Source organism: Bubalus kerabau, chromosome 18 (genome assembly GCF_029407905.1).
Source record: "Bubalus kerabau isolate K-KA32 ecotype Philippines breed swamp buffalo chromosome 18, PCC_UOA_SB_1v2, whole genome shotgun sequence".
NCBI classification, from domain to species: domain Eukaryota; kingdom Metazoa; phylum Chordata; class Mammalia; order Artiodactyla; family Bovidae; genus Bubalus; species Bubalus kerabau.
This window is the reverse complement of record NC_073641.1, coordinates 15,807,880-15,821,464: the sequence shown is the minus strand read 5'-3', so window position 1 is coordinate 15,821,464 and position 13,585 is coordinate 15,807,880. Positions and strand designations below refer to the sequence as shown.

At 35.8% G+C, this 13,585-nt stretch overlaps 1 protein-coding gene across 3 annotated transcripts in view; it reads right to left on the bottom strand.

Annotated features, from left to right (window-relative positions):
* The window catches only part of TRIM23 (tripartite motif containing 23), a 36,643-nt gene that overhangs the window by 5,960 nt on the left and 17,098 nt on the right, over positions 1–13,585 (bottom strand). For 2 of the 3 annotated variants that reach the window (XM_055554454.1, XM_055554456.1), the window contains 4 exons: positions 12,768–12,983; positions 6,290–6,424; positions 1,803–1,932; positions 1,177–1,287 (listed from right to left, as the gene is read on the bottom strand). In XM_055554454.1, the coding sequence (XP_055410429.1) occupies positions 1,177–1,287; positions 1,803–1,932; positions 6,290–6,424; positions 12,768–12,983 (592 nt within the window). The remainder of the gene's footprint in view (positions 1–1,176; positions 1,288–1,802; positions 1,933–6,289; positions 6,425–12,767; positions 12,984–13,585) is intronic. The other variant, XM_055554455.1, reaches the window with a different exon arrangement.

Sequence of the window (13,585 nt, the reverse complement as noted above, 5' to 3'; positions counted from 1 at the left end):
CCATCATTATTTTCACAGGAAGGCTGCCTATTATAGGAGCACCTAGCAATAATTAATGATACGATCTCAAGCAGTTCACCTAACTTTTGGTCTATTTTTTCCCCATCTATAACAGGATTTACAACATTTGCACTACCAAACACATATTGCTTTGCATATCATTTAATATTTTTCTCTTAATGAATGAAAATGTACCTCTCATGATCTACCTACTGATGCTACTTCTTTGATTACTTTGATTACTCTACTTCCTTTACCAAAAGATAGTCTTTTAAAAATAAATAAATCACCAACTTTATCTCTCCAAGGTATTCTCTTTAGGTGCCCGGCACAGCACTTTCCATAATTTTACTCAAAATACACAGCAGAAACTTCATGAATATGTACTGAATTAACTGTCTTTTGAAATCTTTCCAGCTATCTAATGGCAGCTAAACATCCTAGGCTTTCAACCATTCCTCATGTTCAAAATTCCATTTCTTCCCCTTAATCACTGGCTCATACTAACCTAATATCAAAAATTTCAAAGTAAAAATTATCTAGTCTTTCTTCTAGGTGGAAAACAGGATGATATATGGACAGAGAGTATGATAAACATAAGCTTTATGCTGGGGTACAGGAGACAAAATGTACAATTCATTTATGTGAATAAATGCTAAGTGGAATGTATGTCACATAACACAGTTTGGTTAAAATCAAACCACTATGGGTTCTTCTGCTGATGATAACTAATTGTGAATGCAAATAAAGGAGTGGAGGAGTGGAGCTATTGAGAGATTATAATGGGATAAATGTTGAGTTGAATTGAATTGAATAGAGCAACAGAACTATACACCACAAATTCTACCCTATACCATAGTATTGCCAATGATTATACTCATATAAACACTAATAATACTCTTTGTTAAGAATACCAAGAGGAAAGTACCCTTAATTGCTTACATGTATAAGATAAATATTAAGTTATGGTTTTTCATGAAATATACCAGAGTATATATCCCAGTCTATCTCACTTAATTTTCTTAATAGTGTGGGGCATGCTACCAATATGTAATAATATGATCATGTATTTAATCAATGCTAAAATATCAGCTTTATTAGCTAAATCAATGCACTGAAAACTGGACTGATATTCTAAAAATCTGAAAAATTAAGATGTAATTTTTACACTCTTACCTTGAGTATTAAGGTAATAATGTTTCCACAATGGTCTTAATTTGTGTTTTCCACCTACATCCCAAATGGTGAACTTTAGATTTTTATATTCTACCGTTTCCACATTAAAACCTGTTAAAAAAAAAAAAAAAAAAAAAAAAACTTACTTTAATACTGACTTATGAGTGACACACCAAAAACAGGCAACCCCATTTGTACCTGTGACTTACAAATCATCTTCATACAGCACTATCTAACCAACTCCACTTGTAATAAACATACAGGGGGAAATGTATACCTTTAACCAGGGCTAGCCCTCTAATCCAGTAGAGTCCTTAAGACCTTGACAGCTGAGTACCAGCTCTGCAACACTACCACCTCCTCATCCCTAATTTTCAGCCAGAGTCATCAATATTTTATTCCTTCCAACTGTCCCACCAATATTCTATTATATCTTACTATCCCCCCTCAATCCACATTTCAATCCCACAGTCACTGAACCTTGCATTTTTCCTCTGAAATGCTGATGTCTTACAGCCAATCTCCACATCAGATGGGCATAAAGTAAGGCCCTGAGAACTCATCTGTAAGTTAGGGTTTTTTTCCTATAAAATATTCATTAAGGTAAAAGCAATATGCATACTCACCAATTGTTGGAATAGGCTGCATGAACTCATCCTGTTTTAATTTAAACAAAATAGTAGTTTTTCCAGCACCATCTAATCCTAATGTAACAACTCGAATTTCCATTTTGGGTCCAATGTGAACTCTATTGTCCTAAAATTTTTTAAAAAATAAATCTTTTAATTTTGATATGGAGTAAAAGTACTAGCACTTACACTTTTATTTATAAAAAACCTTTGTTAATTACTTTGTCTCCTACTCATTCCTCAATCCATTAAAATCAGTTATATTCCCATATTAAAATACCCTGATTCTGATATTTACAAAGAGGAAATGTATCCTCACTGCTTTATTAAATCTTGGCTTAATAAAACTTATTACATACTATGTAAGCTAACACACACACACACACACACACACACACACACTTATTTTTCCCAGATTTTCTAGCTCAACTGAATCTTCTTTAAATAAGATTTTTCATGCTGTGCTAAATATATTAATTAAAAATAAAAAGTGATGCTTACTTCCTATAAGTATTCACTGTTAACAATTTCACATGTATCCCTCCAGACATCTTCCTGTGCATCATACACTGGTTGACATACACAAGGCAGACACACTTAAAAAAAAAAAATACACACTGCAACTCACTTTTTACACTCAATAGTACCTTACAGAATCCTTTCATTTCAAACATATAAAACTACTTTTTTTCTTTCAATTGCTTTATTATATTCCATTTACCATTTGACCAATCCCCATTGACAAATATTTGATCATCTCTGATTTTTTTATATTATAAATAATACTGCAATGAACATACTTGTTCAATTTCTAGCTGCATGACTGCTCTGCCTCACTTCCCCCATGTATAAAATGGGCATTAAAAATAGACTAAAGTCCTAGAGGGGTGGGATGGGGTAGCAATGTGGAAAGGAAGTTCAAGAGGGAGGGGACACATGCATACCTATGAGTGATTCATGTTGATATATGGAAGAAACCAACACAATATTGCAAAGCAATTATCCTTCAATTAATTTTTTAAATAGACCAAACTTACATAGGATTTTGCAAGAATTAATTTTTTAAAACATGGGTAATTTGGACTCATGGATTTGGGAGAGAAAAAAACAATAAAGAAAAGTGAAAAGACCCTACGAGACACATCGGACTGGGAGTCTCAGAAGGAGAATACAGAAATAAAGGGGCAAAGAGATCTTACCTGAAGATATAATGGCTGAAAACTTCCTAATCTGAGGAAAGAAATGGACATAAAAATCCTAGCTCAATGCATTCCAACTAGGATAAATGCAAAGAGACCCACATTAAGATACATTATAACCCAACTGTCAAAATTCAAAAACAGATAATCTTGAAAGCAACAAGAAAAAATGACTAATCACAGAAAGGGAGCTTCCATAAGACTATCAACAAATTTCTCAGCAAAAACACTGCAGGCCAGAAGGAATGGGATGATATAGTCAAAGTGTTGAAAGAAAAAGGCTTCAACCAGGAATGCTATATATAACAAAACTGTCCTTCAAAAATGATGGGGGAAAAAAATCAAGATTTTCCTAGAAAAACAAAAGCTGAGGAAGTCATTATCACTAGACTTGCTCAAAAAGAAAAGCTAAAGGAGTCCTTCAAACTGAAATTGTCAGCAATATGAAGTCATATGAAAATCTAAAATGGTAACAATAACTACAGGGACAAATAGTAACCTGCATTATTATAATTTGGGTGAATAAATTTAATTCTTCATGGAAATGAAATAACAAACACATTAAAAGAAACTATAAGCCTGTGCTAATAAGTATACAGTATATAAAGATATAATTTGTGACATCAATAACATAAAGTACAGGGGGTGGAGCTGTGGAGAAATAGAATTTTTGTATGCAATTGAAGTTAAATTGTTATCAATTTAAAACAATGTTACAACTAAGATATTTTATGTAATTGTAACGGTAACTTCAAACACACACACAAAAATCCATAGAATATAAACAAAAGGAAATGAGAAGGAACTCAAACCATGACACTAAAAAAAAAAAAAAAATCAATAAAACATAAAAGGCAATGAAAGAGGAAAGGTAAAACAAAAAAAAGTATCAAGTTAGGCAGAAAATGAACAAAATGACAATAGTAAGGGTTTACCTAACAATAATTACTTTAAATATAAATAGACTTAACTCTCCACTCAAAAGACATACTGTGACCTAATGGGTGAAAAACCAAGATCTAAAAATATTCTGTTTACAAAAGAGATTCACTTTATGTCTAAGGAAACACACGTTTGAAAGTGAAAGGATGGTAAAAATGCTAATTTCTTTGGGATGCAAATCATACCCAAAAAAAGCAGGGCTGGCTATCCTAATATCAGACAAAATAGATTTTTAAGTCAGAAACTGTCAGAGACAAGTTCATTATATAATGGAAAAATGGAAGGTTTATAAAGAATATATAATAATTCTAAATATCTGGATTATAAACAAATAGAGTAAAGCCCTAAACATAAGAACCAAAGCTATAAAACTCATAGAACAGCAGAAAAGCTTCATGACACTGGATTTAGCAATGATTTTCTTGGATATGACATAAAAAACAATCAACAGAAGCAAAAATAGATAAATGGGACTAGATCAATGTTAAAAGCTTTTGTGAATCAGAGGACACAATCAATAGAGTGAAGAAGAAAACTACAGAATGGGAGAAGATAGTTGCAAATCATGTGTCTGATAATGGATTCATATACAGAATATATAAAGGACTCCTACAACTCAACAACAAAAAGTCAGATAGAAACAGAAAAACAGGCAAAAGGACTTGTAAAAAATTCTCCACAGAACTGACCAAGAAGCACATGAAAAGATGCTTAACATCACTGATCATCAGAGAAATGCAAATCAATACCACAATAAGATATCACTTTACACCAATCAGGATGGCTACTATCAAAAACAAAACAGATAAGAATAAGTGAAAATGTGGAGAAACTGGAATCCTCATGCACTTTTGGTGGGATTTAGATCATGTGATGCAACGCTAAGCAAAGAGTATGACATTTCCTCAGAAAATTAAAAACAGAACTACTATATGAACCATTAGTGCCACTTCTGGTATTTATCCAAAAGAACTGGAAACAAAGCCTGAAAGAGATGTCTATACAATCATGTTCACAGCAGCACTATTCACAATAACCAAGAGGTAAAGTAACCCAAATACCCACTGATAGATGAATGTATACACAAAATGTGGCATATACAAACAATGAAATATTATTTAGACTTAAAAGGATATTCTGTCACATACTACATTACAGGTGAACTCTGAGGACATAATACTAAGTGAAATAAACCCAGTCACAAAAAGACAAATACTATCCATGTATACACTAAATTTAGAGTAGTCAAATTTAAAGAAACAGAAAGTAGAACAGTGGATACCAGCATATGACGAGAAGCAGGGAATAGGGGAGCAGTCGTTTATAAGGTATAGTTTAAGTTTTTCAAGATGAAAAATTTCTGACAATGTTTCACACAATGTGTATATACTTAACGATACTGAACTATACACTTAAAAAATGGTTAAGATGGTAAAAAATTTTGTGTTTTTTACCAGAATAAAAAAATGTACATACTTACAATCAAGTGCCTTGTAGATGTAAAAGGGAATGGAAAAGGTCACTATATACTGCTAAGGAGTGACCTCTAGGATGTACCCTCAAATCAAAATGCAAGGTGGAGAAGTGAGTACAGTACTCTACCTTTAAATGGCTGGAGCGTACATGCAAACATATTTCTCTATTTTTTTAAATGATGAAAAAACTAAGAAAAATTCTTAATAGGTTTCTATGGAGAAGGGAAGAAAAGCATGGAGGGGTCAGGAATTTAAGTTAGACTTCACTGAATGCACTTTGCTTTGTAGATATGACTCCGGACCATGTGAATGCTTCACAATTTTAAAGGCACTCAAAAAAAGCAAAATGAAACACATGTACCTTTTGAAATTAGGGGTATCCACTTGAAAAGAGACCAAAACATATCAAAAAATGCCAAATACAGTCTCAGACCTAAAAAAATTTATTTAACAATCTAGGAAATTTGAATACTAATTCAATAGTGGGTAATATTAAAGATGTATTTAATTTCTTAGGTGTGGTAATGGTATTTTGATCGTGTTTTAAAAATGATTTGATGTTGGGATGAAATATGTTGAGATTCGTTTCAAAATAACCTGGGAGATTGTAGGTAGAACGAGACTGGGAGAAGTGTAGGTGAAATAAAAGGTTTTTAACTGTTCAAATAGGTGGTGATGAGTACAGGAAGATTCATTACACCACCTTCTATTTTCCACTGATAAAGTTTTCTTTTTTAATCCTGTGGTTCATTAATTTCTTAGTTGTCTGTTCAAGCTAATTACCATGGAAGGTAAAACAATTATGATTTAATTGTGAACAATTATGTGTTCAAAAACACACCTAAAAATGAAGTACAGAATGCATTACCTTTGTAAAAGTGACAGGGATGCTGGCATCCAACTGAATGTGATCTGCAATTTCTGTAAACTGCTGCTGCTGCTTTTGCAATGTTTCCAGTAACCTTGTAATTTCTTGTTTTGCCAAGACAACTCTACAATCATCCTAGAAAGGAGATGATATTTCTTACAAACCTTTTAAAGAAACCAGGAAAAGAGATATCACTAAAACTCAAGAAAAGCTCATTTAACAGTATAGTATTCAAAGTTAGCTGCTGAAGATTCGATGCTTTTGAATTGTGGTGCTCGAGGAGAAGACTCTTTACAGCCCCTTGGACTGAAAGCAGATCAAACCAGTCAATTCTAAATGAAATCAACTGTGAATATTCACTGGAAGGACTCATGCTGAAGCTGAAGCTCTAATACTTTGGCCACCTGATGCAAAAAGTTAACTCACAGGAAAAGGCCTTGATGCTGGGAAAGACTGAATGCAAAAGGAGAAGAGGACAGCAGAGGATGAGATGGTTAGACAGCATCACTGACTCAACAGACACGAATCTGAGCAAACTCCAGGAGACAGTGGAGGACAGAGGATCTTGGCATGCTGTAATCCATGGGGTCGCAAGAGTTGCATATTTAACAACAAAAAAGTTAATTTATGTGTAAATCTGACTAAGATAACAATAGTCAGACATTAATAAATAATTTAAAAGCCCATCAACATAAGAATAGATAAATAATTTTATACTCACAAATGCAACACTATCACAATAAAAATGAACTACAATTACATTTTGACAAAATGAATTTCACATGAAATAAGAGTAGACATGACATGAAGAGTTCTTATTGTATTAATTACAATAATAATTGTAATAAGAATTATTATTATACAATAATATTGTATATATTAATATTGTATTAATATTATTAATTGTATATATAATTATTATATACAATAATAATTGTAATAAGAGTTATTATTATTATAAAAGTGGGTAATAATAATAATTACCACTTTTATTAATTACCAAAACAGGCAAAAACAAAGTATACATTAGAAATCAGGATAGTGGTTCATCCTTAGGAGGAAAGGCAGGTAGTTACTAGAAGAGAGTCTGAGGGGCTTCTGGGGTCCTGGTAATGCCCTGTTACTGGATCTGGATGCTGGTTACGTAGCAATGTCCAGTCCCAAAATGCAGCAAGTTGAATGCATATGCACATATTTCTATGTGTTTGTATATATATATATATATATATACACACATATATATAGTACTCCTATAAAAGTTTTTCACAATAATGAAAGATATACACGAATTGGTTCCAAAAACAAAGGACTAAAGGTCAAACTGTGATGTCTCTGTCTCACTCTAGAGTCCCAGGCTCTTTCCTTCCTGTTGCTCAAATATTATTCCAGAAATATTCTATACATATGCCAATGTATTCGTCATAAGATACAGATTTTCCAACAATATATAAGCTCCATGAAAGAAATAGCATTGTCAGTTTTTGCTCACTGCTGTATATTCATATGAAAAGAAACAAAGTGAAAGTTGCTCAGTAGTGTCCGACTCTTTGCGACGCCATGGACTATGCAGTCCATGGACTTCTCTAGGCCAGAATGCTGGAGTGGGTAGCCTCCCCCTTCTCCAGGGGATCTTCCCAACCCAGAGATCGAACCCAGGTCTCCTGCATTGCAGGTGGATTCTTTATAGCTGAGCCAAGAACAGCTGACTCAAGGGATTCCCTTGAGTCGGGAAGCCCAAGAACACGAGTGGGCAACCTATCCCTTCTCCAGGGGATCTTCCCAACCCAGGAATCAAACTGGGGTCTCCCGCATTGCAGGCGGATTCTTTACCAACTGAGCTAGGAGGGAAGCCATAGTCATATGAGGTGATAGCAATCTCGTTGTTCCAATCCCCAGAACAAAAACTTTGAAGTCCTTCTTGTCTTCTCCTTCCTCATTCTCACATGTACTTGTCAACAAATCCTACTAGATATCCAAAATCTGGGTACTTCTAGCCCCTACTATCCAAGCTACTATTCTCTCTCACTTGGAATGCCACAATAGTCGCTAACTATTGAACTCCTTCCTTCTCCTTGCCATTCTTCATATCAGCCAGATCCTTTTAAGTAAGATTAAATCATTCTTGTGCTCAAAACCTCACAATGGCTTCTCCAATTCAATCAGTAAAAGTTAAAGTTCTTCCAACGGCCCAAAGGCTCTCCTTATATATAATTCCCTATTTTCTCTCATTTCAGCTCCTATTACTCTCTCCATCACTTATCACTATCCATTACGGCCATACTGCCCTCTTTTGCTGTTCCTCAAATACACAAGGCATGTCACCTTAGGGTTTTTGCACTAACCATTTCCTCAACTGAAATATTCTTCATTAAGAAGAGATAGTTCCCTTCACCTTCTTCCCATTTGAGTCTGAGTAAATCTCACCTTCTCTCAATGATGCTTCAGTTCACTTCAGTTCAGTTCAGTCACTCAGTCATGCCCGACTCTTTGCAACCCCATGAATCGCAGCACGCCAGGCCTCCCTGTCCATCACCAACTCCCAGAGTTCACTCAGACTCAAGTCCATCAAGTCAGTGATGCCATCCAGCCATCTCATCCTCTGTCGTCCCCTTCTCCTCCTGCCCTCAATCCCTCCCAGCATCAGAGTCTTTTCCAATGAGTCAAATCTTCGCATGAGGTGGCCAAAGTACTGGAGTTTCAGCTTCAGCATCATTCCTTCCAAAGAAATCCCAGGGCTGATCTCCTTCAGAATGGACTGGTTGGATCTCCTTGCAGTCCAAGGGACCCTCAAGAGTCTTCTCCAACACCACAGTTCAAAAGCATCGATTCTTCGGCGCTCAGCCTTCTTCACAGTCCAACTCTCATATCCACACATGACGACAGGAAAAACCATAGCCTTGACTAGACAGACCTTTGTTGGCAAAGTAATGTCTCTGCTTTTGAATATGCTATCTAGGTTGGGCATAACTTTCCTTCCAAGGAGTAAGCGTCTTTTAATTTCATGGCTGCAGTCACCACCTGCAGTGATTTTGGAGCCCCAAAAAATAAAGTCTGACACTGTTTCCACTGTTTCCCCATCTATTTCCCATGAAGTGATGGGACCGGATGCCATGATCTTCGTTTTCTGAATGTTAAGCTTTAGGCCAACTTTTTCACTCTCTACTTTCACTTTCATCAAGAGGCTTTTTAGTTCCTCTTCACTTTCTGCCGTAAGGGTGGTGTCATCTGCATATCTGAGGTTATTGATATTTCTCCCGGCAATCTTGATTCCAGCTTGTGTTTCTTCCAGTCCAGCATTTCTCATGATGTACTCTGCATATAAGTTAAGTAAGCAGGGTGACAATATACAGCCTTGACGTACTCCTTTTCCTATTTGGAACCAGTCTGTTGTTCCATGTCCAGTTCTAACTGTTGCTTCCTGACCTGTATACAGATTTCTCAAGAGGCAGGTCAGGTGGTCTGGTATTCCCATCTCTTTCAGAATTTTCCACAGTTTATTGTGATCCACACAGTCAAAGGCTTTGGCATAGTCAAGAAAGCAGAAATAGATGTTTTTCTGGAACTCTCTTACTTTTTCCATGATAAAGCGGATGTTGGCAATTTGATCTCTGGTTCCTCTGCCTTTTCTAAAACCAGCTTGAACATCAGGAATTTTACAGTTCACATATTGCTGAAGCCTGGCTTGGAGAATTTTGAGCATGACTTTACTAGCATGTGAGATGAGTGCAATTGTGCGGTAGTTTGAGCATTTTTTGGCATTGCCTTTCTTTGGGACTGGAATGAAAACTGACCTTTTCCAGTCCTGTGGCCACTGCTGAGTTTTCCAAATTTGCTGGCATATTGAGTGCAGCACTTTCACAGCATCAATTTTCAGGATTTGAAATAGCTCGACTGGAATTCCATCACCTCCACTAGCTTTGTTCGTAGTGATGCTTTCTAAGGCCCACTTGGCTTCACATTCCACGATGTCTGGCTCTAGGTCAGTGACCACACCATCGTGATTATCTGGGACATGAAGATCTTTTTTTGTACAGTTCTTCTGTGTATTCTTGCCACCTCTTCTTGATATCTTCTGCTTCTGTTAGGTCCATACCATTTCTGTCCTTTATCGAGCCCATCTTTGCATGAAATGTTCCCGTGGTATCTCTAATATCCTTGAAGAGATCTCTAGTCTTTCCCATTCTGTTGTTTTCCTCTATTTCTTTGCACTGATCGCTGAAGAAGGCTTTTTTATCTCTTCTTGCTATTTTTGGAACTCTGCATTCAGATGCTTATATCTTTCCTTTTCTCCTTTGCTTTTCGCTTCTCTTCTTTTCACAGCTATTTGTAAGGCCTCCCCAGACAGCCATTTTGCTTTTTTGCATTTCTTTTCCATGGGGATGGTCTTGATCCCTGTCTCCTGTATAATGTCACGAACCTCATTCCATAGTTCATCAATGATGCTTACCCTATTTCAAAATGCAATCTGCTATATCTTCACATTTTTTGTTTTTCCCTTAGCTCTTAATCACTTTTTAACATACTATATAATTTACTTATTAGAAATGGTTATGGTTTATTGTCTGTCTCTTGCTAAGTTGCTAATTCCACAAGATTATGGCTTTTGGCCTATTTTGCTTATTGACGTATTCCATGTACCTAGAATTTACATGGCACATAGCAGGCACACAAAAAAATGTCTGACTCATAAATAAACCCTAACCAAGCAGCATCACACCTTGAACTTAGACGATGCATCAATTGTTTTGGAAGAGAGGGATGATTAAATTTTATCCTCAAAATTGGTAATAAATATGTGCTATTTCATCCATTCCTCATTCAGGTATCTCTGCGGCAGGAACTTTTAAGACTACTGGCTGAGATTAGGGTTCTGTGGCCATAAATCAGAATAAAACTAATAAGTCCATATGAAGAATGAATCCAAGGCCCCAATTTCATTTGCATTAAAACAGTGAGATAATACCATGTCATTAACATTTATCAGTCACTTTGACAAAATGCTTCAGAAACTCTAAAATACTTCTAAATATTTCAGTAGCCATGAGCATACTTTTAACTGAAATAAATATAAAAATATTTTGAAGTAGTCACAAGTATGATTTAGGACATGCTCCGTTTCCAATTTTGCTGTGTAGCTTGAGCTAAACAAGTGTTTATTAAGCTCTTTCTAATCAGACACAAAGAATTTAGATACAAAGATGCATTCAGCCAACATTCAGAAGGACAAATGTGCATAATGTATCATTAAACTCCAATCAGGAGACAAAAACCCCAACAATCATGTGAACAGAAAAACTAATACCAAGAACTGTTAACTAGGTGTAGTTATTAACAAGGCAACTGAAAGTGTAAAAAGAGCTCGGAGGTCTCATGCAGGAAACAACTGTAAGAAATAGCTACCACTCTCAGGGCTGGGGGAATAAAGGAGAGATGCTAGAATTATTAAAACTTAGACACTTATAGGAGGGATCCCATGGAGCTGAAACTCAGATCTCTAAGGAAAGCTGTCTCCTCGTGTGAGCAGTGAGATTCACATGAACCCCAAGCAATGGGGAACCCACAGGAAATGACGTCGGCCTTTCAGCCTCCCTCTACTGCCCCCTCCTGGCAAAGCATAAATAACATGGAACCAGCTGGCAGAGCAGGTTTTCAGCGTTCCAATCTCAGCATCACAAAGCAGAGGTCAGAATAGGACTGGAGAAAGAAGACAACTTAATAAATGGCAAAAACATCAATTACTACAATTCAATGTGACAAGGACTAAAGGACGCAAGACTGATGTGGTTACAGCCTAGCCTATCAGATTTTTAAGAGAAAAAGCTCTACAATGGTAGAAAGTTTAGCTCTCTAATGATTTGTATCAACACAATCATAAGCAATATATCAAAAAATGAGAGTGTCTGCAGCATATTAGGATTCCTAGGGCAACAATTAGTCTTAAATTGCACATTTATGAAGACAGATCCAAAACAGTAATGAGAAAGACTGACATTTTTGTTAGAATAATCTTAAATCTAAATCATTTTAAAAGCATATTATCTGCAACATGGGTAACAAATTGCTTATGATACCTCATGCATCAAAAAAAACATGGATTTTATGTGACATAAAAGAACCAATAACTTAGAGCAGAGATGGGTAGTTCATGCTACGGATGCACTCCCCACCTCCCCCCACCAAAAACCAATGAACAAAAAAGAGCAAGGAAAAGGAACTTCAAACAACAGTAAAAATTTGAAGAAGGATTTCCAATATTAAAAAAGGGAGACATAAGCCCACCAAGCAGAAAGAATAGTATATACATTTGGCCAAAAAGGGTTAAAGGGCTTGGGATGAATAAAGAATGACAAGAAGTTAATATAATAATATAAAACTATCTATTAAATTAATAACTAGTATGTACTTCCGGTAATGATTTGATTAAGCTTACAAATTCTCCTTCTTAAACTATGTCCTAACCATGTTTTAAACCATGTACCTGTTGCAAAGTCTTTTCACAATGGAGACAGGCTGTTGAAACCTGAGATAACAAAATAGTCATATCTTCTTGTTGCTGCCTAAGCCAAATCAATTTTTCTCGAACATGAGCATCAACAACACTTAGAGCCATTTCTTCTTGACGACACAGAGTTTCATGCAGATCAGAAAAATAAGCTCGGACACACGATCGGGCATTCTCTGCAGTACCTGGTACCTTGGGCAATAAAAATAAGTTGTCAACAACTGTAACCTTAAAAAAGATTTTTTATGTGAAATAATGAAAATTTCAATACCATCTATAACCTTAAAAATCCCAAAATGTATATCTCCACACAGGACTTTTCCCCTTAAATACAGCCTTTGGATATCCAACCGTTTAAATGACATTTCAAAAAAACAAGGAATACCTAACCTACAGTCTCCCTCAGCCACAAACCTAGTTTTCTCCATCTCAATAAATGGCAACTACAACTTCCAGGCTGTTCAAGCTAAAAAAACTGGAGTCACCCTTAACACTTCTCTTTTTTATCTCTCAACTAATTTCTTACTGAATTCTGGTGACTTCAAAATATATCTAGACTCTGATCATGCCTCATCATCTCTACCTCTACCAACCTAATCAAAGCCATTATCTCTCACTTAATTATTGTAATAGCCTTCTAACTTGGTTCACTAGATCTACCCCTGCTCCCTATAACGTATGCTCCATCCAGAAGCCAGACTGATCATTTTAAATGTTAAGTCAGAATGTTAATTATTACTATGCTCAAAACACTCCCATGGTTTCCCACATACAGTAAACGCCAAAATCCTTTA